This window comes from Podarcis melisellensis (assembly GCF_964234715.1).
Source record: "Podarcis melisellensis genome assembly, chromosome: 5".
In the NCBI taxonomy this organism is placed as follows: domain Eukaryota; kingdom Metazoa; phylum Chordata; class Lepidosauria; order Squamata; family Lacertidae; genus Podarcis; species Podarcis melisellensis.
The window spans coordinates 70,220,768-70,247,161 of NC_138537.1; the positions used below are offsets into that span (position 1 = coordinate 70,220,768).

Below are 26,394 nucleotides of genomic sequence, written 5' to 3' on the forward strand. Positions count from 1 at the left end.
CCTCATCTGCTGTGTTGGTTGCTCACCTCCCCGATTCTCACCTGTTGCTTTCCATTCTCCCCTGTTTCATAGAGAGACAGTGAAAGGAGGAGGAGGAATAAAAGTTGAGCTCAATATATTGAAAGGGAGGAGGCAGCGTCAGTCAGCCAAGAAGCGCAGCCCCCCCCCACCGCATGAAGCCTGAGTGCAGTGGTTTCGTGGCAAATTGGTACTCTGCACATGTTCAGAGGCATTATTGTCGTAGCCTGCCGCAGATACCAGCCATGTAAATAAATTTGATATCCAACTGCACATTTCCTGGGATTCTATAGCAAGCCACGATGTGTACCGTAGGCTACATTAGCACGGAAAGTATAAACTATCAAGGCACAGAAAATCATGTTTGCACGCTTCTTGTATCCCTTCTCACCATCTTTTTTTAGTAGTGTTGACTGCAAAGGAAATGGGGAAAAACACACACACCAGAGAGTTAACTTTTCTTCTGTGCCCCTCCAGGAGTAGCAAATGAATCGCCCACCACATGCTCACTGCAAAAGAGGAAGTCTCCTAAAGTTATTCTTCTGTGATACATTATCAGACAGATGGTCTTAGGAGGATGAGAGAGAGAGATGCAATCTTTGCAATTATGGGGGGAGAGTATGTAAGCTTTGCCGGTTTCACAGAAATCCTTAACTGGGGGTGAGAGGGATAGAATCCAGGTTTTTTGGATACCAGCCGATCTAGCAAGAAGTGTGAAGCCGATTCTGTAGCGTCAAAAAGCATTTGTATCTAGGCCTGTATCTCCTCCTCTGGTGGCAGTGACTCCAAGACCTCTCACAGAGGCCTTTTCCAAGCCCTGTTGTCAGAGAGATAACTGGAAAGTGAACTTGAGACCTGCATACCAAGCTTATGTTCAGCCACTGGGATGTGGCCTTCCTCCAGGTGTGGAGTCGGCCTCATGGGGAACAGCCAGTATGGTGTACTGAGTAACGAAATGGGCTCCTGCTGCTGCTGTAGCCCCAGCTAGGTGATTCCACTGCTACTGCTATTTCTGATGCGCGTAAGCTTTTTGCTATACCATCTGCAAAGGAAAATCCTAGAGCGCCTTGGCAATTTATTTTTAAAAACCCCTGACCATGAAGGCAATTTAATGTTTAATTTAAAATCCTAAGAGTTGGAAGGTACCCCGAGGATCATGTAACTCCCCCCCCCCCCGCATTGAACGAATACGCAGCTGGGATTGAACCTGTGACCTTGGCATTATCAGCACCACGCTCTCACCAACCGAGCTAATAGATTGCTTTAATTAGACAGTTGTTTTAGCAGGCAGCTTATGAGCGGCCTTATAAAAGCCTGGATAGCTCGGTTGGTTAGCGTATGATGCTGATAACGCCAAGGTTGCAGGTTTGATCCCCGTATGGGACAGCTGCATATTCCTGCATTGCAGCGGGTTGGACTAGATGACCCTCAGGGTCCCTTCCAACTCTGCAGTTCTATGATTCCATGAAACAGTCAGAGCTTCCTTTCCTGGTAGGATAGAAGAATAGATAGATAGATAGATAGATAGATAGATAGATAGATAGATAGATAGATAGATAGACAGACAGACAGACAGACAGACAGACAGACAGACAGACATACTGAAACCATGTGTCTATGGGCATGTGTGTTCAAATTGCCTTCAGTAGGGTTTTTATTTAGAGATCTAAACATCTTAGTAGCGTTTTTGAGCTTGTAATAGAAAATATCCCTTGTAGGAAAATGCCATGCATTTTTTCCTAGCTTCACATTTGAAAAGAGGGTTCGGCGTTTCTCTCGCTCCCCCTCCCAACCGCTGTAATTCCCACCACGGGCAACAAAAGCTGTGGATTTCATTCAGCTCTATTAATATCCTCTCCATCAGTCTGGCTTTTGAAGCCAGGCTCAAAATTAGTTGGAGGCCGGCTGGAAATAGCAGCGCGTTTGCCCTCTTGTCTCTTTCCGTCCCCTTTCCCATGCCACTCCTGCCCTATTAATAGCCTCTAAGTGCAACCCGGCCATTTATTCACTCGGTAAACAAATAGTAAAATGTCAACATGGCGGGAATACACAAGTGGAGGGATGAGGAAGGGGTGGCAGGGGGAGGGAAGAGTTAAGTTGCAGGAGCAGGTCTTCTTCACTGACATGGGGGGGGGGCAAAGGGTGGTGACATCATCACACGCTGCCTCCTTTGTGGGAGAGTTGCCCTCGGGAAGCCAGGGCAGCAGGCAGGCATCCTCTGGCCTCTTGCCACACCAGCCGGGGCTCTGAGGGGCCACTGGGAGCTTGCACCCCTGCCTCCCAGGAAGGCCATCCTAGCCTTGTCCTCCTGCCAGAGAAAGGAAAACTGCAGGGGATGTTGCTTCTCGCCTCCCTGTCGAGGAAGACATATTATTTCCACTTGCTCAGCTGAAGGGAATTGCACACTATGGCTTCATCAGCAGTCAGGGTCTTAAGGGTGGCGTGTGTGCAAAGTGCAAGTTTTGGACCTCTTTTTTTAAAGTTATCACTTGTAAGCTGAGAATATTTGATAGAAAAGCAGGGTATCATGAATATTTGATAGAAAAGCAGGGTATCAAGCAGGGTATCACTGAGTTGTTGTTGTTGTTTAGTCGTTTCCGACTCCTCGTGACCCCATGGAGCAGAGCACGCCAGGCACTCCTGTCTTCCACTGCCTCCCGCAGTTTGGTCAAACTCATGCTGGTAGCTTCAAAAACACTGTCCAACCATCTCGTCCTCTGTCGTCCCCTTCTCCTTGTGCTCTCCATCTTTCCCCACATCAGGGTCTTTTCCAGGGAGTCTTCTCTTCTCATGAGGTGGCCAAAGTATTGGAGCCTCAGCTTCACGATCTGTCCTTCCAGTGAGCACTCAGGGCTGATTTCCTTAAGAATGGATAGGTTGGATCTTCTTGCAGTCCATGGGACTCTCAACAACTGAGTTAGCAGCAGCAAATTGACCTCTCTGGGGTGCAAGCCTGGGTAGAGTGTATGGAGGTCCTTGGCTACCCAGATGACGAGACCTCCCCCACCCCCCTTTGGCTTTGCTGATGTGGCCCAAAGGAAAGTAGAGCAAGATGTTTGACACCAGCTTGGCTGCAGTTGCCGGAAATAGGAGTACAAGGCGCCATCCAACCATCTTAGGGACTCCGCTCTGAATTTGTGTAGGGTGTACTCCTTAGCCTTTTCTTTTCCTGAAGATATCCTGCAAGGCAGCGGAGGTTTAGGATCAGTCTTCTTTCTCCTGGACGGGCTACCTTCCCAGGTGGATGAGCCCCCCCCCCGCCCCCCTTTCCTCCACAGCACATGCAGAAACCACCTTCTTGACCGCTGGGCTAAGTAATTAAATAGATGTTGCTATGAGGATCAGCAGCTGGAGACTCCAGGGCTTTATCTGGCGACACACTGAGCTGGCTCCCTAAGTGTGCACCAGTCCCCTCTCACTTAAAACTCAATGTCAACACACACTACTGTGCACATTCAGTGTTCAACTCACAGTCACCCCAGTGTGCACATGGGTTTGTGAGTATACTGCAAGTTTTAAAAGAATAAACTGGGCTGTAACTAGCGTACTCGGTGGGGTTCACGTGTTATCTATTTATCCAGGAGAACCTATAATTATGATCGTTGCTGAGAATCACGTCCAGCCACTAGCTCCTCCTGTTGCAAGCTGACCCTGTGGGATGTTCTAAATGGGAGCATTGAAACGGCAGGCTCTGAGGAAGAAACAGCCTTGCCTTGTGACTCAAAACACTTCCAGACATTCGCCGGCTTGTTTAAACTAAGAACAAATAACTCCATTCGGGGGGAAAGACAGGCAAGCATGCAGCGACTCGGCGCTTGTTTAGGAAATGCTTTTTACCTTCCATTTCACCCTGACTTCCAGTGGGGACATAAGCAAAAACATACCCAAGACTTTTCCCTTTGCTGCTGCTCCTCCAAACCTCCCAGGCTTCTCTTTCCCGCTTCATCAGTCTATCCAGTTCCCATGTTCTTTGCCTAGACGGATTGCTCTTGAATCAGCTACAGTCCTGCAAACACCCTCATTTTCTAGTTAAGGCCGAAATTAATCCTGATGGACAAGATTTGGAACGGCTAGAAAAGTGATTCTCTAGGATGCTGGCCTGGCAGTGCTGGTGGTGTGCAGTTAGGAAGCGGGGAGGGCCAGGGAGAAGGCAGGCAAGTAGGAGTGAGGGGGAAGTGAGAATTAAGACCGCAAGAGTGAATTATGATCAGAAAGGGGGAGGGGCTAAGATATATGGCAACTGTCTGTCTTGAGAAACAACGGAGGTGTTCTTCACCTCTGGGGGTGAAGTCAAACTGCGGCGTTAGCAGCTCTGAAATGACCTCTCTGGGGTACAAGCCTGGGCAGTGTATATGGAGGGCCTGGGCTGCCCCGATGACAAGAACCCCCTCAGTCTTGCTGATGTGGCCCCAAAGAGACTCTCCACTCCAGATTTGGGAAAGGTTTACTCCTTAGCCTTTTCTTCTCTCAAAGATATCCCGCAAGGTAGCAGATGTTTAGGATCAAAGTATTCCTTCTCCTATATGGGCTACCTTCCCAAGCTGACAAGCCTCACCTGCCCCATCTTCCTCTACAGCACATGCAGAAACCATCATTGGACTGTTGGGCCCACTATTGGTCTTGCCCACTCAATCCGCCAGAGCCTGCCTTCGCATGTAGGGGTGCTAAGAAGATGTGTGTGTGTGTGAATTCAGGTGAGACTGACAGGTCTGGGCTGCAGGGATGTTGGCAGCCTGAGGTAGAATTCAGGGCTCCAACCAGGGGGGGTGGGGGCGGTCTGTTTCCTTCTGGAGCCTACGTGCCAGAAAGGAAACACTTTCTGTCAAAGGTGAAAGCATGCATCAGCATAACCTAATATCCATCAAGTCTATCAGCATTTCAACAGCTTATTTCATTGGAAATTGAAAATTCACCACACGTTTAGTGTCTGGAAATAAATCGCCACAGAGGTGTAAGGTGTATAACCTCAAGTATTCTGGCAAACCTAAAGATGATGCTACATCCAACCCTTTCAGAAGTTGTTTAACAAATAGCAGAGAAAATGTTCTGTTCTCATGGGAATTTGATGCAGTAGCCCAAAGGCTATAGCTAGGAGAGCTGTGTTTGTCTCCCCACCTCCACCAGCCAATTAAGAACCTCCTGGCCTCAGTTCTGCATCTGAAAATAGCAAGGGACCTTCCTTCAGAGATGCCGTGTCCCCGCTCCCAAGCCTAGATCTAAGGCTTGTGCAATTGATCACATATAACAGCCAAAGGCCTGTTACGCAATGCACATGTAGTGCTTTGAACACTTGAAGGCGATGTGTCGATGATGCTACCCATCTGCATCCAGCCAGATCAATGAGACATGTAGAAGCACCAACATCTGCCATCCATGTGCAAGACAGCTCCTATGCACAAATCTCACTTTGCACTCAGGCAAAAGCTTGCAAGACAGGAAGCTTGTACGCACAATCTCTGGGAGCAAAGCCACATTGAACCAAATGGAATTTACTTCTAAGCAGATATACATAGGATTGCATTGTAAAGCACAATGCAGGGTGGGGCTCCACTCCTGTGTACAAGGACCTTTTGAGCTCAGTAGAGCTACTTTCTGAGTGCTCTTAGGAAGCTGCCTGGATCAGATCATTTGTCCATCTAGATCCAGGTCCTCGTAGATGCCCATGTCACTGGAAACAGGCTTTTCCTAAGAAATGACATTTTAATGCAAACAATGTCATGTGGGCACTGCAAAAAATAATTTGTGTGCATGTACAGTACTGACCCCACAGTAAACTGGCCACCCAGGATCACCCTAAGAAAAATCTATATCACATATTGCCTGGGAAGAATGGTAAAACAGTGGCCTCTAATGTCCAATAGGGAGAATGCCAGGTTCACACAACAAATATGTGCAGAATGAACTAGGGAGCAGCTGGCTTACTGCCTGCTCAGTATTTCAAAGTATGATTTCTTATTTTGTAATCTTAATAATAAATGTGGAACAGGTGACTTCTATCAGGATAGAAGTACAGGGTAGTAATCAATTATATTTTACCCATAGTAGACCCACTGGAAATAATGGACATTGCAAAGGTTCATTAATTTCAGTGAGTCTACTCTTGAGCAAAACTTTATTCACTGCCACCCACATTAAACAAGAAACATGAATTTGAAGTATAATCAGGCTTCCACATCATAAATTCAAAGTGCACATGACTCTCTCCCCGCCCCCGCCCCCCCGCAAGAATCTTGTGAACTATAGTTTAAGGGTGTTGGAAACTGTAGCTCTTTGTAAACTGCTTTGAAGTTTTGTTAAAGGCAAGCAGTATACAGATCTTATGAAATGAATAGACCTAAAGACAAATCCAAGAAATTGCTTCCTTCAGACAAAATTACCGTATTTTTCGCCCCATAGGGCGCACCGGCCCATAGGACGCACCTAGTTTTTTGGAGAAGGAAATAAGGGGGGGGGGAATTATTTCTCCGCCAGGCGCGGGAAGTTGCGCCGGTCTCCCCAGGCTTGCGGATATCTGCCCAAAGGCTTCGAGATGCAGGCATCTCTCTTCAGGATACAGGCAACTCCACAAACCAGGTCGGGAACAGCGGGATGGCGGCGCTCCGCCTCCCTGCTGTCCCCTGAGCTTGTGGGGCTGGCGGTGGGGAGAAGCAGGCTTCTCCCCAACGCCAGCCTCCAAACCAGGTGGGGGAATAGCGGGATGGTGGTGCTACGCCTACCCGCTGTCCCCCAAGCTTGCTTGTGGGGCTGGGGAAGCCCGAGCTTCCCCTGACCCCAGCCCCCAGAACGGGTCCAGGAGCGATGGCGAGGTTGCGCAACCTCGCCATCGCTCCTGGAGCTTGCCGGGCTGGGGTGAGGGAAGCCCGAGCTGACCCCAGCCCCAGAACAGGCTATTGCCCGCAAGCCTTGGGAATCTGCACGAAGCACGGTGCACGCTCTGGAGTGCGCCCCGTGCTTCGGGCTGCAGGCTGCTGCCCGCAAGCCTTGGGAGCCCACTGGGCACTCCCGCCGGGCTCCCAAGGCTTGCGGATAGCTTCCTGAAGCCTGGAGAGTGAGAGGAGTCGGTGTGCACCGATGCCTCTCGCTCTCCAGGCTTCAGCGAAAGCCTGCACTCGCCCCATAGGATGCACAAACATTTCCCCTTCATTTTTGGAGGGACGAAAAATATGGTACAAGGTAGATTGTATATGAAGGTTTTGAGAAAAAGTCCTGGGAAGGTTTGTGGTGTGTAACAAGTTTTTTAAAGCCAGCAGGTTCTTTGAATACCACAGCTGTTTCCTTGCTGCGGTGGGGACATGAAGGAAAGGTACATTCTGTTGTGAAATGTTGACAGGAAGAGAACTTTGCTGGTCTTTCTATGATGCAGTAAGGCAAATAAATAAAATGAAGGCTCCCCCCCACCCGACTTGGAAAGAAATGGAGACAGGACAGCTTTGGGATGAATCAAAATCTCTCTCATGTACACAAAAGGTCTCTTTCTCTTGGAAGCCCAGGTCGGTGTCCAGCCCAGCCAAAAGGGAAGCTCTAATGTGTGGTGAACTACAGGCCCAACAGACTCTGAGGAAACCCACAACCTGTGTACTTTTCAGTGCCCTCTTTTTAGCCAAAGGCCTTGGCTGCTTATTTTGGATGCCATTGCCCCTTCTATATCTCCTGGATTGGGCTGTTCCAAGAGGTGTTATTAACCTTCCATGCAGCTGCTCAGAAAGGACGCCTTCTAAATTCAGCCCGCAGACAGTCCGGGAATCAGCGTGTTTCTACATGAGTATAATGTGTCCTTTTATTTAAAAGGTATCTCTGGGTTATTTGTGGGGCATAGGAATTTGTTCTTTTCCCACACAAAAAATATAGCCCGGCCCCCCCACAGGGTTTGAGGGACAGTGGACCGGCCCCCTGCTGAAAGAGTTTGCTGACCCCTGGCCTAGTGGTTGCTGTGTTGGACTAGGATTTGGGGAAACATGGATTCAGCTGTCCATGAGGTTTGCAATTTGCTGATTTTTTGAATGTGCAAAGCGGCTCATCAATTGATCAGTGAGAGAAGAAACAGGTGCACAGTGGGTGCTGGCGCTATATGATTGGTCTCTGGGAGCAGTTCCTCAGCTGAAAAACATGAAAGGGACTTGAGTGGAGGTTCACCCAGGACCTCTACAGCCTTCTTGGAAAGCTGTACACTGGCTCCCTCGGCCAGTAAAGTGAGATGAACACCGCAACCCCACAGCCGTTCACGATTGGACCTAATGGTCAGGGGTCCTTTTACCTTTATTATAATAATAAATAATGCGAGTGGGAGCTGATAGGGGGCAATTGCAGGGGAGAACCAATGGACAGGGTAAAGGTAAAGATAAAGGTACCCCTGACCGTGAGGTCCAGTCGCGGAAGACTCTGGGGGTGCGCGCTCATCTTGCTCTATAGGCCGAGGGAGCCGGTGTTTGTCCGCAGACAGCTTCTGGATCATGTGGCAGCATGACTAAGCCACTTCTGGTGAACCAGAGCAGCGCACGGATACACCATTTACCTTCCCGCTGGAGCGGTATCTATTTATCCAATTGCACTTTGAAGTGCTTTCAAACTGCTAGGTTGGCACGAGCAGGGACCGAGCAATGGGAGCTCACCCTGTTGCGGGGATTCAAACCACCAACCTTCTGATTGGCAAGCCCTAGGCTCTGTGGTTTAGACCACAGCGCCACCTGCGTCCCTATGGACAGGATAGACAGGCACAAAACTATTCCCATGCCTACTAATTCTTCGAACAAAAGCACCATAGCTCATGGCAGAGGTTATGATCAGTGGTAAAGCAGAAACTCCAAGGTTCAATCACCAGCATCTCCAACTCCCGCTAGAAATGTCCCCTCTTTGAAACCTTGGAGAGCGAAGGTTTGCAGACCCAGCCACCTAAGCAAGTGGGCCTCAGGACAGCTATCAGCATTGGTAGGCCTCACCAGTTCTGAGCTCCTGGCAGCTGCTTGCCAAGCCTGGGTGCTGTTCAAGTAATGGCTGGTTCCTCACTTGGAATCCTACTTGAAAACACCTACATGAACTCCTTTCGTATGCTTTTCTGGAACCTAACCCAAGCCATTTCCCTTCCTTTCTGTTTGCTTGCAAAGATGAGTTCGTTCTTGTCAGATTGCTGTTCTTGTCAGATTGCTGGCCTCGTTCACATTACACATACAATTAACAGATGTACACAGCCAATAAAACAAAGACAAACTGGTCTGGGTGTGAATCCACTGGCTGGTGTTCTTTGATCAACCACAGGGACATTAGCAATGGGAGGGAAAGCTATAAATGGAGGGCTGTTTTTAAATCCTGCTCTGAAGAGTGGTGGGTTGTGTAACTAGGCAAGCATGGATTTCTTTCTTTACTTCAGGCTTCTCTCCCCCATTCTCTTTTCAATGTGATCTTCCCAACAGGAAAGTCAAATGCTAAGGGATCTGAGTTGGAAATAAATGACTAACCTCTGGTCACTTTTTACTTCGTGAGACCAACTCTTGATACAGTGGTACCTTGGGTTACATATGCTTCAGGTTACATACACTTCAGGTTACAGACTCTGCTAACCCAGAAATAGTACCTCGGGTTAAGAACTTTGCTTCAGGATGAGAACAGAAATTGTGCTCCGGCCACGCGGCGGCAGCGGGAGGCCCCATTAGCTAAAGTGGTGCTTCAGGTTAAGAACAGTTTCAGGTTAAGAAGAGACCTCCGGAACGAATTAAGTACTTAACCCGAGGTACCACTGTACATCCAAATGCATCTCAGGTCCCACCTCTGATTTTGCACTACATACCCAGCCAGTCAGTTTCTCCACCCTTCAACACAGTTTGTGCTCCTCAGCTTGGAGTACTGCTTTCAGCTTACCCTAAATCACCCAACCCAGCTGCCAACACCATACGGGAGCCTGGCCTGAGGGCAAGGAACTGAGGCTACGGCCACAAAACCAGCAGAAGGCACCACTTTCAAGCTGCCTCACACTTTTTAGGGAACAGTGAACTTGCTTTCAACTGCAGATAACTTTCACAGAGATGTGTTTGATTGTTTTATTATCTCTGAGGCTGCTGTTGTTTCTGTCTCTTAGTGTGTGGGTTATCTATTGTTGCGATTTGCCGTTGGACACCATGAAAAGCTGTTTCTAAATTTAATAGCAGACAGTAATTCTTGCAACAACAAAAAACACCCCAAAAAATGTAAATCACAGCCTCATGCAAGAGTGAAACTAATGTCAAAACGGAAACAGATCTTATTTATGATTACATTTAGATCCCTTCTTCCCTCCAAAGAGCTCAAGATGGCAAACATGGTTCTCTCTCTCTTGCCCCCATTTTATCTTCACAACAATCCTGTGAGGCGGGTTAGGCTGAGAGGCAGTGGCTGGCCCAAGGTCACCCAACCAACTTCACGACACAGTAAGGATTTGAACCCTGGCCTCCCACGTCTTGTCCAACACTTGAACTACTACACCACTCTGGTTTAGGACATTTTGCTGAAGGGAAGGCAATGCTTTCACTGTTTTGTCCTGATGCACAAACAATACATTCTTGCTCTTATGTGAATTGATCATGTGTGCATGTTCTCCTTTCCCTTATTTTTGACAGGCTGAGGTTCTGCTGCTGATATCTGGTGGAGCAGTTGAACTAGAGAGTTGAACTACTCGATATAACAACTGGGCAATTCAGGAACTTCTGAACGCATTTTTCTGAGATTCAGATACGGGAGACTCAAACCATTTTTAGCTCTTTCCTCCTTCTCAAGGCTACATACTTATCTTTTAAATAGTCCACAGAACGAAAACAGACAGAGCTCTGAAGCATACTGGCTGTTGACTGAGGGTGCCTGTTTGCAGGCTGCAGTGGGAAAATAACGTCAAAACAAGCAGGTATGCAACAATATTTGTAAAGCCTGGAAAGAAAAACACCTGTAGTGAGCCCAGCAGGTGGGGGGAGGGAGGGGGAGAAGGTCTCATTTGACCACAGTGACTTCTGTATTCCAAGTTACTTTCCACTTGCTGCTAAGTTTGTTCCTTTACACTTCCCCTTTATTCACAAAACTCTCTTTTAGTTCAGCTGTTTTGTTTGGGCTCAGTTTTTTTATATTGGCCAAGCATCCCTGTTGATTCGGGTCCAGGGCTGAAATTTCATTGGCTTTTAAAATTTGTTGTGCGGGGGGGGGGGGCAGGATCTCATCTTTGCCAAGTGTTTGAAGGGGATCTTGGGGAGTGTTCTTTAAATATAGGTGTGTGTCAAATTTTATGCACAATAAATGAGTTCCTGGATGCAATCCTATGCACACTGACTTGGGACAATAAATCCAGCTGAAATGATGGACTTCCAAGGATAGAACCAGCCTTGTGTCTTTCATGCCCTTTTGTCTTAGGCAGGCAAATACTGTGAAAGAGCAAAGATACAAAATTATAAAACAAATGCGCTATTATAATTTTAGCCTACCTGCTTATTAAAGTTATCCAGGACACTGGCCAGGTTTGCGCCCTGGAGAGGCCACTTCAGGCACTGTGATTCTCCCGTGGTTTGATTTCACCCCTGGAGGCGCACTCCATTACATTATCTCAGGTTACATATGCTTCAGGTTACAGACTCTGCTAACCCAGAAATAGTACCTTGGGTTAAGAACTTTGCTTCAGAATGAGAACAGAAATCGTGCTCTGGCGGCACGGCAGCAGCAGGAGGCCCCATTCGCTAAAGTGGTGCTTCAGGTTAAGAACAGTTTTAGATTAAGAATGGACCTCCGGAACAAATTAAGTACTTAACCCGAGGTACCACTGTATCTCCCTAGACAGATGGATGCCAACAACATCTAGGAGGAATTCATTTTAGTAAAAATGTGCTTCCATTCCTTGTTGCATTTGCAAACCCCCTCAACTACTGAACTGCCAAAGAGTTGCTCAATCATTTCCCCCCCCTCAACCAGTTGCTAAGGATGTGAATTATGGTTTCCTGGACTTGTCAGTTTCTGATAGTTTTGCTTCCACTCAAAAAAGGGGTTTCTGTTTTGCAGATCAATTTAGTCACTTACACCTCCTAGTGGCCATAACATAACAGATTTTCTCTGACAACTTGAATTGATGCACCTAAGTGTAGGCAGAAGCACACTATATATTTAAAGCACATTGCCCCCCGCCCCAAAGAATCCTGGGAACAGTTGCCCCCCCCGCAGCTACAGTTCCTTAACAAACCATGGATCCCAAGATTCTTTGGGGGAATGTGGCTTATGTATGGTGTAGACCTACTCTCAGCCAGCTAATTCAATTAAGCTTTGTTGTTGTTGTTTAGTCGTGTCCGACTCTTCGTGACCCCATGGACCGGAGCACGCCAGGCACTCCTGTCTTCCACTGCCTCCCGCAGTTTGGCCAAACTCATGCTGGTAGCTTCGAGAACACTGTCCAGCCATCTCGTCCTCTGTCGTCCCCCTCTCCTTGTGCCCTCAATCTTTCCCAACATCAGGGTCTTTTCCAGGGAGTCTTCTCTTCTCATGAGGTGGCCAAGGTATTGGAGCCTCAGCTTCAGGATCTGCCCTTCCAGTGAGCACTCAGGGCTGATTTCCTTAAGAATGGATAGGTTTGATCTTCTTGCAGTCCATGGGACTCTCAAGAGTCTCCTCCAGCACCATAATTCAAAAGCATCAATTCTTTGGTGATCAGCCTTCTTTATGGTCCAGCTCTCACTTCCATACATCACTACTGGGAAAACCATAGCTTTAACTATACGGACCCTTGTCGGCAAGGTGATGTCTCTGCTTTTTAAGATCCTGTCTAGGTTTGTCATCGCTTTTCTCCCAAGAAGCAGGCGTCTTTTAATTTCGTGACTGCTGTCACCATCTGCAGTGATCATGGAGCCCAAGAAAGCAAAATCTCTCACTGCCTCCATTTCTTCCCCTTCTATTTGCCAGGAGGTGATGGGACCAGTGGCCATGATCTTAGGTTTTTGGTTTTTTGTTTATGTTGAGCTTCAGACCATATTTTGCGCTCTCTTTTTTAAAAAGATATTTATTAAAGTTTAACAATTACAAAGAAAGAAAAACAAACAGTAATAATAGAAAAGATTACAATACTTCAAAAATACAGGAAAATGCTAAAAAAGAAAAAAAGGAAAAAGAAAAAAGAGAAAACCCAAAAACAATACAACTAAGCAATAACATTTAAAAACAATAACATCCAGTATTTTCATATCTTTATCTTTCATTTACTTATTTCCATGACTTCCTCACGCCTCCCTTTTTGTATTCTTCATTCATAATTGTTTCAGCAAGTCCTTTCCCTCTTTCTCAGATTTTATTCCAAAATTTATCTTAACGCAATTTAACCTTAAATTTTACACTTTAACCCATTAACAATCCATTTTTACTTAATTCTAAATAACCTTTCTGCTAAGACCATGTAGGTTCATTTCAGCATCTTTCTAACATTCATTAATTTTACAATACTTTTTAAAATATACTTTAAATTTTTTCCAATCTTCTTCCATTGACTCTTCTCCCTGGTCTCGGATTCTGCCAGTCATTTCCACCATTTCCATGTAGTCCATCAGTTTCATCTGCCATTCATTTTGCGCTTTCCTCTTTCACCCTCATTAAGAGGTTCTTTAATTTCTTCTCACTTTCTGCCTTCAAAATTGTGTTATCTGCATATCTGAGGTTGTTGATATTTCTTCCGGCAATCTTAATTCCGGCTTGGGATTCATCCAGTCCAGCCTTTCGCATGATGAATTCTGCATATACGTTAAATAAGCAGGGAGACAATATACAGCCTTGTTGTATTCCTTTCCCAATTTTTAATTCACCAAGAAGATCAGCCTTATTTAACTAAAATGTGCATATCTTGCCTTTCATCACAAGATCTGAGGGTGGAGACCAATTAAATTAAATGAAAACAACACATCCTTTAAGCAAGCATAAGGATTGATAAAAATGATTGACATTATCGCATACAGCGATCTGTATTTTTAATACTGACACAGCCTCCCTTTCTCTTCCCCTTCTGCAAAGCAGAGCACGCCCTCAGTTAACACTGGAGTCAATTATCCTTCAGAGAGGACTTGAATAATACTTGATATATATTTTAATGATGAAGCGGAGAGGAAGAATCTCATCACAAATTCAGAAAACCAATGTTTTATTGGTAAGTTGGATTGGCACAAACGTAGTACTACTTATAGCCAGCCATTTCAGAGGATTTGCAGAACTGTGCACACCTAGGCTATGTACTAAACTCTGGGTCCTGATTCTATCTAGCCCAAAATAAAAGCTAGAGCACCAGCATATAAAATATGGTGTTGCGCCTTTGATCTGCCTACTTTTAACATTATGGCATCACAGAACTTCCCTGAAGAGGATGAGGGATGCAACGAGGGAAACATGCTTATGCAACCTGTTTCCCAGTAATGCAATGCCATCTGCTTATATAAAAATGTGGGTGGTCAAATGTGGGTGGCCAAAATTCATACAGATCAGCACTGCTCATAAGTTAAAGAAGCAAAGACACTATTCAATCTCATATGTGACTGATGTACAAAGCAATCCTAGACACGCCTGTTCAGAAGCAAGTCCCAATGAATTAAAACGAGGCTTATTCTCAGAAAAGTGGGTATATGACCACAGCCCCTTGTGCATCCAGAAAAAGCAAATGGTAGAGTCATTTCTGGACTGGAATATGTACTTCTTTAGACTATAAGCAGGGAGGGCTTCAGGTGTCTGGTGTGTTTCCGCATGTAAAAGCTCTCTTCACACAGAAAGCTAGCATGTCAAGGAGAAAGGTTGAGTGTTGGAAATTTTTCACCTGTTACACGAGTTTCACCCTGGGACTTGGAAATAGAGTCCAGGGCATGGCTCACAGGTAGAGCTGCTTCAATAAATTGGTTGCAGTGTGGAAAACAGTGTTTGTGTGCAGTATTTTACTTGCTGCAGATGGCAGGGATCATTCAGTATACGGGGAGGGACAGTCTCAGCTTCATATATGTCTCCAGTTACAACAGCCTAGTTTTCTCCCATGTAAGCCTGGCTCCCATTGATTTCTACTTGTATTTCATTTAATTAAAGAAATTTATATCTCATCCCTTAGTAAATATTTCCAAGGCATCTCGCTGATGCAAAACTATATATTAAAAAAACAAAAACCACAATAAGCAAAAGGACAGGATTAAAAATGAAAACGACACAGCAGCATAAACTTTCCTATCAAGGCTTGGGGAAATTAATTCATTTCAATTAACTTCCCAGTTACTCCATGATTCTACCATTCAAATACAGAATATAATTGCTGACTCTCTGCTTTCAAGAGTAGGCTGACATACGAAAATGACACAAAGCAAGCAAGCTTGCCCAATCACTCATCATTTTTCCTTATATGAGGGGAAATGTCACCTGCTAAAGTTCCGCGTATCAAGCTGCTATTAAAAGCACAGTAACAAGGGTGGTAAAAAGATGGCAACCCCAGGGATGAAACTTGTAACAGGAGAGGGAGCATGAATTTTGATCTTCTTTTAAGTTTCTAGTCCTTAAGTATGTGAAGACAGACTTGGAAGTGGGTGGGCAACTTCTAGTTTGTTCACTGTACTTATTAACTGGGTTTGGGGGTTTTTTCTGAAAAGTATCTCAAAGCAACTTGAACACACAAAAATTGCACATAGGTTAAACCCAACCAAAAACTGAAACTGAGCCAACATAGTTATAAACAGCACATTCATCTTTATAAAATGGCAGAACACCCCAATCCACTGAAAGAGGCCACAAATTAATTAAATGTCCAAAGGCCTGACAGAAAAGAAATGTTTTTACCTGGTGCCTAAAGTGAAGGTGCCAGAGGTTTTTAACTGCAGTCCTATATACTCAGAGAAAGCTCCAGCTGAACACAGTGGGGCCTAAAGGTAAAGGTACCACTGACCATTAGGTCCAGTCGTGACCGACTCGGGTTGCAGCGCTCATCTTGCTTTATTGGCCGAGGGAGCCGGCGTACATCTTCCGGGTCATGTGGCCAGCATGACTAAGCCGCTTCTGGCGAACCAGAGCACTGCACGGAAACGCCGTTTACCTTCCTGCCTATTTATCTACTTGCACTTTGACGTGTTTTCAAACTGCTAGGTTGGCAGGAGCAGGAACCGAGGAACGGGAGCTCACCCCATCCCGGGGATACTTCAGAGCAAACAAACATAAGGTTGCACCATTAAGTCTCAAAAGCTGCCATATTAAGAGCCAAGCACATGTCCTAGCGATCAGGGGACACAAGCTGTCCCCAAATAACTCTGGGCCACCTCTTGAGTTGCAAACTCAGAATAGGTTATCCAACAGCAGCAAATATATTCACATGCATATAACCGGCTGTCCCCAATACAGAATTCATGCTGTCTATCTTTCCACATGGCAAGCTCACAGATACAGCGCGGTTAGCAGTTAACTCCAGAAGGAGATGCTCCCAAGAAGAGCCATCGAAACGACTGCCGTTCGTAAACCCTGGAGCGAAAACGGCGGGAACACGTTTGCGAGCAGAGTTGGGGGCGAGTCCCGTTGGAAATTACCGCTGCTCCAAATAATGCTGGGAGACCGTACTGTGTAACATGCCGCTTCAGCCTAAAGCGCGCTTCCTTGGGAGTAAGTCCCAATGGACTTCAGGCGACTCCCCGAGGAAGCACGCAGAGCAGGACCGGTTATGAAACAAGATCGGCGGCAGTCCCGGCGCCTCGCTAGGGGGCAGAAAGATGGGGAAGGCAGGGAAGGCGGCCGTGCGCCACGGCGCTCTCCTTAAACGTCTTCCGGGATATCTGGAGTGACGCCCGGTTCCTTAGTCATTGCCCAGCAGATAGCAATCGAAAGCAGGCCAGTGATTTAGGCTACTTTCTTGCTACCACCTCCTCCGCCCCCTGGAAATAAATAGGGCGGAAGCGGCAGCGTTTTCCTGCTCGCTTGCAGACTTTCCATTTTGCAGGTAAGTGGAAATGCGGAAAGCTTCCAGAGATTTCCCTTTGTGGGGCGGAAATGATAATAATAAATGGAAATTATGATAATGATTGTTTCTGCGAGTCCAGTTTTGCGAGAGGCCTGACTTGGACCGAGGCAGTGTTTACGAGTATTTTGGAAGGGGGTATTTCGTTGCTCCGTTAGCAACGGAGGATAGGGGCCGATATATGCTTCTCAGCTTTTTAGCAGCATGCCGCAGTTTCATTAAAGCAAACAAACAAAAACAAGGCAGCTTTCCATAATAATAATAACAGCATTTCCGTTAGTTGCCTACCTTATGAGCTTGGCAGCAAGAGAGTCGTTTTCGGCAAACGGCTGAAAGTTTGCATAAGAGGCGCTCGCTGAATCCCGGTTGGAATCGGCTGATGACGCCGGAGGCTGTTCCCTGCAGTTATCAAATGAGGCGACGCGCCTCCTGCGGATGATCCCGGGGACTGAACCGGTGTATTAGGGATCAGGCGGTCCTGAGACTTTCTAATGGTTTCTGGATCCCATGCTTTATGAGGTATCTAAAGCACAGCATGTACCGATAAGTAATCTAATTAGAATTAGCAAAATTAGGGTTAGTAAAATTAGTAAAAACTAATCGGTGCAACTAGTACGTAGATGTCTGTTCCTCAGCTGAACTCTTCACAGCATTTCCCCCTCTTTTCTCATTTTCTTTAGCTGCCTTGGCTGAAGACCTTTTGCTCTCTTTGCGATGGGCGGCCAAATCTCTGTGGACAAGTCGGTGCAGGTGGTGATAGTCGGGGGCGGCTTCGGCGGGATTGAAGCTGCCCGCAAGCTCAAGTGTTGGGGAGTCCCCTTCGTTCTGGTGGACATGAGGGACGCTTTCCACCACAATGTCGCTGCTCTCCGGGCTGCCGTGCAGAGTGGTGAGCTTCTCCTTCTGGGGGCAGCAGCATATGTGCTTCTTTCTCTAAGATATGGGCAGCTTGTATGAGGGAGATAAGCGGTCAAACCAATTGCATAGATAGGGGCTTATACCACATAGAGCTGTGTTGCTTACTCAGGCCTTAGAAATCACAATTGGTAGAGAGGGCTCTGTGTGATGTCATTTCCCGTTCTCCTGGAGAGGAAGGAGCATATAGTACTTCCTGTTCCCCTCTTCCTTCAACCAGCCATGGGGGCAGATGTGCCCTTTGCTTGCTCCAGCTCAGACAGATGCCTGAAGCTGGTTACACTGTAAATATGCCTATTTCGCCTGCATACATACGGTATTTTATATTGTTGCCACTGCTATGAACCAATGCAAAATGATCAGTAAGCCAGTCATATTTTCAAACTTACTTCCCAAGTTGTAGCCTGATTCATTGTTAAGTGGAGCAAGAAAGGGAGAGTCAGCTTCCTTCAAAGCTGGACTTGCTCAAAGCAAAGTTTCACAGCTTAACTCCTATGCTTTATAAATGTTGCTGCCAAGGATGGGATTTTGAAACTCGGTTCAACCCACACACGTGGGTGCCTGGAGGGATAAATTGCAATTAATATATCCTCTCCTACCCATTAAAACCCATCCCACAAACAGCTCCAGTGTGCTATGAGAATATTTGTAGGTAGGGTGGGAGCTCTTGGATCTATGTTCAGAAATTAAGTACTGAGCCTGATAATCAAACACCTCTTTCCAGGTGGCAAAACCAGGCTGAATCCTGCACATAACAGCAACTGTAGCCTCATTCTTTTCCCTACACTTGTTTCTCTCCCTGCCCTTGTCCCCAACATCTTGATGGGTCCTTTCCTGTCAGGGCCATATGCTGGGAAATTACTTTTTTTCCTTTTAAATGCCCTGTAAATCTTTAGGCAAATTTTGCTGCTGCGTGAATTGCTAAGCTGAAAAGTTTCCAGGTAGCACACCCTGTGATTCTCCCACTTGAAGTACTTGACATTCCTTTGTTTTTGCAGTCCCAGATGGGAGTGATAATGAGGTTTAGTGCACCCACAGTGACAATATTGGTTTGAGGAGACAACAAGTTATATGAGCCTGCTATAACAAGAAAATGTTTCAAAATTAAACCAGTTCAGGACACTGGGTTGAAATTCTGTGATTTAGCAACTTGAGAAGCCTGAGGGCACCTGAGCAATACCCTGATCCTTCATCTTCTGTTCCGTTTCTGTGTTGTTGATCCGAAGGATTGGTTGTATTTTCTTTGCTTTTAGAAATTGGTAGTTGTACAGTGATTTATGCCACTTTTTTTTTTTACACTGTATACTGCTCTGAATACATTGGTAGAAGAATCAGACAGAAAAAATATAGGTATATTCATACAGCAGTTTTGGGAGCCTTAATGTTTGTGGGGCAGAATTATGACTGAGGCCTAGTCTACACATGCAGCAGAATGAGGTGCTTAAGTCCTGTGGTGGTATAAAGGACCCTAATTTATTATTTAAGTTTTCTCTTTTTGTGTTGCCTTTTGTAAAAAGTTCACTGTGCCTAGAAACAGGAGCAGATGCATGCCTTACATTTAAAACACACCCAACAAAAACCTCCAAGGAAGGCGAGTCCACAACCTCCTGAGGAAGTCCGTTCCATTGTTGAACAGCTTGCACTGTCAGAAAATTCTTCCTGATGTTTAGCCAGAATCTTCTTTATTGTAACTTGAATCCATTGGTTTGGGTCCTGCCCTCAGAGCAGGAGAAAACAAGCTTGCTCCATCCTCCATGTGACAGCTCTTTAGATATTTGGAGATAGCTATCATACCTCTTGTCAGTCTCCTCTTTTCCATGAATACAGCTGGGTGTGGTTTAAACACATGGTGTGGACCTGCAGGTGGGTTGGACTGAAGTGTTTTTGTTTCTGTTATAGGTTGCTATTTTAACTTGCAGGAATTTTTTTTTTGGGGGGGGGTGTACACTCTGAATGTAACATGCACCCCCTGCGGTCTACTCCTATTACTTTGGGCTTCTACCTTCTCATCCTGCCACACATAGACTAGGCCATACACGTATTAAATATTTAACTTCTTTGTAGTCTTGATCTTTAAGTACCATTAACGGCCTGAAAATTCTATACATCATTTTGCAGGATTTGCCAAGAAAACTTTCATCTCCTTCTCCAAGACCTTCGGAGGCAGTTTCCGGCAGGGTCTGGTAGTTGGAATTGACTTGGAGAAACGGCATGTCCTGTTGAATGATGGTGAAGTGAGTGCATTGAGGCCAAAATCTGTGGTAGCCTGTAGACATGAATTGCAAGAAGGTCCGACTGACCGTCTTTTAACATCTCTTTTTAGCACCTCTGCTATTCCCACCTGATCCTTGCCACAGGGAGTGATGGGCCTTTCCCAGGAAAATTTGACAAACCCATGGACATGCAGTCTGCTATTCAGACGTACGAGGACATGGTTCAAGAGGTGATGTTGCAAATTCCTTTTGGTGGGAAATTGGTCTTTTCACCTTGTGTATGTCTGTGTCTAGGGTGTGTACATGGACCTACCTTGGCTCACTAAAGTGCCACTTAAGGCTGACTTCTGGCAAGATGGCAGTTGGGCAAGTCCAAATACTCCCTTTCAGTCAGAAACTCAGACATATAAGCTGGGCACCAAATGGCTCCTTAAACCAGGGTTACAGTTGCCAAAACGGAATGCCTAGTTTCCATTTGGTGGTCAGAAGGCTCAAAAGTCTTATTTTTCAAGACAACTTTGGGGTTTCTGAAATTCGCTCTGATGGTGCAGATAAAATATTGCGGATAGAATTCCACAGGATGTGTTGTTAGCATGTGAAAACAGGCAAGACCCAAGGATCCCCAGGCATGCACCTCTAGTTGGTGGAGATGTCAGGCACCATCCTGTTTAAAATTATGAAGAGATGTTAACATAATATCTAAACTCTCTCGTTTCTTCTGGTTTTGAAAGGTTGAAAAATCTCCCCGCATAGTAATTGTGGGGGGTGGTTCTGCTGGTGTTGAAATGGCTGCGGAGGTTAAGACGAAGTATCCCAACAAAGAGGTAGGAGCCACAAGTGACACTACTGCTCACCATTTTATTCCTCTGGTAATTGAAATTTCCCCAGAATAGACAAGGGTTGCCGTAAGTGTGGACTCTTAAATGTTTGTGTGTCTCTATAGTTTTCTTACATTCCTTTACCCCTGCCCCCTTTGACCAAACTGTGGGAAGCAGTGGAGGACAGAGGTGCCTGGCGTTCTCTGGTCCATGGGGTCATGAAGAGTCGGACACGACAAAACGACTAAACAACAACAACCCCTGCCCCCAACAGATAACTGCAATTCTGTGCATGGTTACTTGGGAACAAGTTCCACTGTGTTCATTGGGACTTGCTTCCAGCTAAGTATGCATAGGATTACAGTTTAAATTATTTTATTTTTAAAAGTGAATGGGTGCTTGGCGTTTTTTCCGCCTCTGTTGCTTTGCCCTTAAATGTATGCTCAGTGCTATAGGTTTGGCTAATTCCTCTTTTTTGGTCTTTTTTAAGTAGAGAAATTGCAATTTGGATGAGTTGTTGCCCAGTTCTGCTGTTATGTTGAACTGTAATCCCGGGACTCCATTTTTGTAGTGGATTCTAGCTTGCAATGTCTTCTGTAAGCCAAAGCTTTACTTTTGCGGGGGGTGGGGAGCGATCTAGATCTGGTTGCCAGCATAGCAGACAAAAATTTGAAAAGCTGCATGATTTTATGGGCTCTCAATGGCCACATTTAGGTGTCATGATATACTAGGTAAACTATTTACCATGCATGAAACCAGTTACACCCACTTAACCATATTCCCTGGCTTAGTGTAGTGTCTGAACCAGGAATTGTGTTTTCTTTCACACCAAGCAAACCATGATAAGCTAAGGTCTACTGTTTGTGGTTTGAGAGAAACAAACCGTGATCCCTGATTTGGATGGAACACTAAGCCACCAACTGTGTTTTATTTTCTCCCTAAAAAGGAATGAAGGGGCTCGTACATGGGAACCCATGCTTTACTACGATTTACCACAATGTGAGAATGTTGTCTTTGTAGTAATCGAAAACCTGGTTAAATTGATATTGCAGACAGGTAATGGGTCTTTGGGACACAGGTGGCGCTGTGGGTTAAAGCTTCAGCGCCTAGGACTTGCTGATCGAAAGGTCGGCGGTTCGAATCCCTGCTGCGGGGTGCGCTCCCGCTGCTCGGTCCCAGCGCCTGCCAACCTAGCAGTTCGAAAGCACCTCCGGGTGCAAGTTGATAAATAGGGACCGCTTACCAGCGGGAAGGTAAACGGCGTTTCCGTGTGCAGCTCTGGCTCACCAGAGCAGCGATGTCACACTGGCCATGTGACCCGGAAGTGTCTCCGGACAGTGCTGGCCCCTGGCCTCTTAAGTGAGATGGGCGCACAACCCCAGAGTCTGTCAAGACTGGCCCGTACGGGCAGGGGTACCTTTACCTTTACCTTTACCTAATGGGTCTTTGCTGTTAACACTCACAAATTCAACAATGTGGTTTTGTCCCCAGGTCACCCTTATTCACTCAAAAGTTGCACTGGCAGATGCAGAGGTGCTCCCCAGAGTTCGGCAGGAGGTGAAGGAGTCCCTTTTAAAAGAGGGGGTACATCTCTTATTGAGTAGGTACATAGCTCATTTATTGCATGTAATTGTCTCCTAGGAAAGCTGAAAATGTTCTTTCCTCTTAAACGTTTCCAGACCAATTAAGGGTGGCTTCAGAAGAGTTTCTTTTTGTACTTTGGTATGCATACACTGTGCATCTCAATGAAACTATGCTCATGTAATTTATTTAGCTACTTTTAAAATAATACACAGGAACAATTGGCAGAGGATTGAGCCCCCGCTCGTATTTTAGTAGCATAAATGGTTAACATGCATGCAAATGTCAAATTAGGACATACAGTGTTTGTATTTTGTACGTTGCTCAAAAACGTTATTTAGAGTGGTTCATGGGGATTACATACTATGGCAACTTTCATGTAAGTTGGAATACTGTACTCCCATTGGACTTGGGAGAGCGTTGCTTCTCAGTAGGCAAGCATAAGATTATGCAGTGGTACCTCGGGTTAAGTACTTAATTCGTTCCGGAGGTCTGTTCTTAACCTGAAACTGTTCTTAACCTGAAGAACCACTTTAGCTAATGGGGCCTCCTGCTGCCGCCGGAGCATGATTTCTGTTCTCATCCTGAAGCAAAGTTCTTAACCCGAGGTACTATTTCTGGGTTAGTGGAGTCTGTAACCTGAAGCGTATGTAACCTGAGGTACCACTGTACTTCGTTCCTCTTTTACTTCAAGTTACTTTGTGAGGATATTGTGTATTTATTTTAACTGAAATATGTTTTTGCTCAGGAGCTGTATACGATGTGAAGTCCTCCCTGGGACCAAGTTCCAACCCAATTTTTATAATTAGAAGTTGCTCATATAATAGAGTTCCAAGATTATCTTTATAACCAGGAGGGTTAGTAACACATCTTTTTTAAACAAAACCATATTGGAAGTTTTGAACTGGGCACTTGGTTACTTTTAAGTTATGGTAAATATAAAACAGGGTTGGGGACTGAATGTAGGTTCTCCAGATCTTTGGGACCTGTGGGATTCTGCAGGCCATGCCATGTGTCCAGTTTAACATATTCCAGCCTTCCTGAGCACCCTGTCTGAAAAAGTTCCCCCCACCCTTGTTCTAAAATTTAAAGTTAACCAACATCCTTTTGAGGAATAAATACCTTAAAGCACAAGAGGATGGGAGCACGATTGTTGCAGTGGTTCAGTGACATATGGTGTCCTTGTTTTTGTTTTTTGGCTGCATACAACAGGTCAGAAAGTTGAAAACCTGCAATCGCTGACTTTAAACCAATTCAAAGAGAACATGATAGTGAAGACAGACAAAGGCACAGAGATTGTTACCGACATGGTGATTCTCTGCACTGGGATAAAAGTCAATTCTGCAGCATACAGCGGTGCATTCAGTAAGTTATTTCCCACCCTGACTTCATGTTTAAGGTAACATAGTTCCAGTCCTCATGTCTCAGTTATAAATTGGAATTGTAACTTTGTACTTAGTTTCAGAAGGCGCCAGGCTAGCGATATTCATTTGTTGGCTACTGTTGATGCCTTTTAAAATGTGACCTTTTATTCATATAGTTGGCCCTACCACGTAGTATCTGCCTCCACTGCTAGTTTTGGGAAGATAATTAAGGCACACATCCTATGCACACATAGCTGGGAGTAAGTCCCACTGAAGTCTTGCTTCTGAGTAGACATGCATAGGGTTGAACTGAGGGATAACATTCTGCATGTATTTTAATCATTTTTAGACCTGGGACTTTGGAAGAAAATATACTAAAATGGACACTTCTGATATATCTATATTATAAAGATAACGTTTTGTGGCTTGTGGAGAGTTCATGGTTTCCATAAGACCAAGAAAGACAGGTTAAACTGAATTACATAGTTCATGGAACTACATACTGATTTAATTCCATCATCCATCATTAGGCGACAAGCTGGCAAGTAATGGTGCTTTGCAAGTGAATGAGTACCTTCAGGTTAAAGGATATGATAACATTTATGCTATTGGCGATTGTGCTGATGTGATCGAGCCAAAAATGGCATACCATGCTGGGCTCCATGCAGATGTTGCAGTGACAAACATTGTCAACAGCCTGACACAGAAGCCTCTGAAAACCTATACACCAGGTAAGTTTTGTTTTGTGCCTTCATGTCTCTCTTACATGTCTTCGACAAATGTGCATTACAAGGGGTATGACAGGAGCTTCCACAACTGCACCAGAGTTTGAAGCTGCTATTTTAGGGGACTTCCTACAATCTCTTGTACTGCTGGTTCATTCCATACTTTATGGAGCATTTTACTTGGGGTTGTTCGGGTGGAGAAATAATGGTTGCTAATTAAATGTGTGAACAAGGCCTCGATAGCTCTTATGAGTGGGGAATATGGACTTTGCATGAAATACGGGTTGCATGGGTTAAATAAATGACTTAAAGTAAATAATATAGCTTTATAAATCTTTGTGTCCCCTTCAGGATCACTCACATTCTTGATCTCACTGGGAAGATGTGATGGAGTGGGCCAAATCAGTGACTACTACGTGGGACATCTCTTAGTGACAGTAGTTAAAAGCAGGGATCTTTTTGTCGGGCAAAGCTGGAGAAAGATGGGACAGTGTATGCCATGCTAGATAGAAAGGGGCTTGCAAGAAAAGATGCAGGTGTAACAGGACCAGTGCCAAAAAAGAATATACCTTTCACTTAAAGAAGGGTTGGGTAGTTATTACTAATTTTAAAAAGCTTAACTTTTGTCATACATGGTTTGTATATCTTATCCAAGGCTATATTTTACATTGGACCTTGGGATCATTTTTACTATCTGGCTCATAAGCTATAATGGATTCTTAAAGTTCTTGAATTAAAAGAAATAGCAACCCACAATCTGTTTTGTGCTGTATTCATTGAACTATGTGTGTCTTGTCTGCTTGAGTTTATCTTTTTTTGGTATATTAAGCTTAAACCTACCTCTTTTAAGCAAACAATTTCCCCTAGAATATATTTATATTGACCTCTAGCTGATCCAAGCCCAAAAGGTTTAGGGCAGTTGGTCCACGCAGCTCCCAAAACTGTGTAAGCTATGATGTGGCATAGCTCAAGCTTTAGAACTTATCAGTTCCTAGAACCTCAACACTGCAGTTGTTGTTACTTTACATATTTTTCTTGTGTTGAAAGTTGTTTGTTTCTTAAACAATACAGTATGATGACCTCAAAAAGTGAAGTTTTTTGTTTTTAAAAGTGTATTTACAAGTTGGATGTTTTCCTTCTACCCATGGGTCAAGAATGGAACATTGAAACCTTTATGAATAAACCTGGGTGTGTGCAGAATCATTTTGATTAAAAAATCTATAATGACAGCAACATACCTATTTTTCCTTGCCACCAACACATGGTCGTCTATTTCAAAGTAGATAAAAGGTAAATGTAAAATAACATTTCATTATGCACTACTTTTTCCTGTATTCAAAACTTTCACCCATCATAATACAGCTCTTTGTTGTTGATGATGATGATATTTCAAGAACAAACATAAAGGTGCCTCATCATATTACTCCGTTTTTTCATGGATGAGAGCAGAATTGGACAGTTTAGTGAAGCTGGTTTTTGTCTTATTGAGAAGGAATGGAACTAACATTGACTTCAAAATAAACTGCATAACACACTGGGCACTATTCAACTAAAGTTGAGCACTTTATGTACTCCCCTAAAGCTCAACAGCTGAAATCTAGGAGACCTACATGTACAGTGGTACCTCATGTTACGGATGGGATCTGTTCTGGAGGTCCGTCTGTAACATGAAATGCCCGCAACTCAAAGCGCTGTATCTGTGCATGCGGCGAAACCTGGAAGTAACCCATTTCCGCACTTTCGGGTTGCCGCGGGACATAACACGAAAAGATGCAACATGAAGCGGACGCAACATGACGTATGACTGTACCTGATTTTTGT

The 26,394-nt window shown here is 45.0% G+C and overlaps 1 protein-coding gene and 1 long non-coding RNA gene across 5 annotated transcripts in view; one reads left to right on the forward strand and one right to left on the reverse strand.

Moving 5' to 3' along the window:
• LOC309370648 overlaps positions 1 to 17,494 on the reverse strand; it is a 63,298-nt gene extending 45,804 nt beyond the window's left edge. The window contains exons 1-2 of the long non-coding RNA XR_014168629.1: positions 17,490 to 17,494; positions 17,246 to 17,386 (exon numbers count right to left, since the gene is read on the reverse strand). This is a non-coding gene — a long non-coding RNA (uncharacterized lncRNA). The remainder of the gene's footprint in view (positions 1 to 17,245; positions 17,387 to 17,489) is intronic.
• AIFM2 (AIF family member 2) lies at positions 16,703 to 25,329 on the forward strand. Of its 4 annotated transcripts, none has more exons than XM_081913171.1 (9): positions 16,703 to 16,939; positions 17,638 to 17,846; positions 19,991 to 20,106; positions 20,196 to 20,315; positions 20,817 to 20,909; positions 22,395 to 22,503; positions 23,697 to 23,849; positions 24,379 to 24,579; positions 24,925 to 25,329. In XM_081913171.1, exons 2-9 carry the CDS (start codon positions 17,672 to 17,674, stop codon positions 25,077 to 25,079), a joined length of 1,122 nt encoding a protein of 373 aa, XP_081769297.1. In that variant the 5' UTR covers positions 16,703 to 16,939; positions 17,638 to 17,671; the 3' UTR covers positions 25,080 to 25,329. The 4 variants fall into 4 exon arrangements, with proteins under 4 accessions (XP_081769297.1, XP_081769299.1, XP_081769298.1 ...); XM_081913173.1 differs by lacking the exon at positions 16,703 to 16,939 and adding an exon at positions 17,374 to 17,504; XM_081913172.1 differs by lacking the exon at positions 16,703 to 16,939 and adding an exon at positions 17,387 to 17,533.
• Positions 25,330 to 26,394: the final 1,065 nt, after the last annotated feature.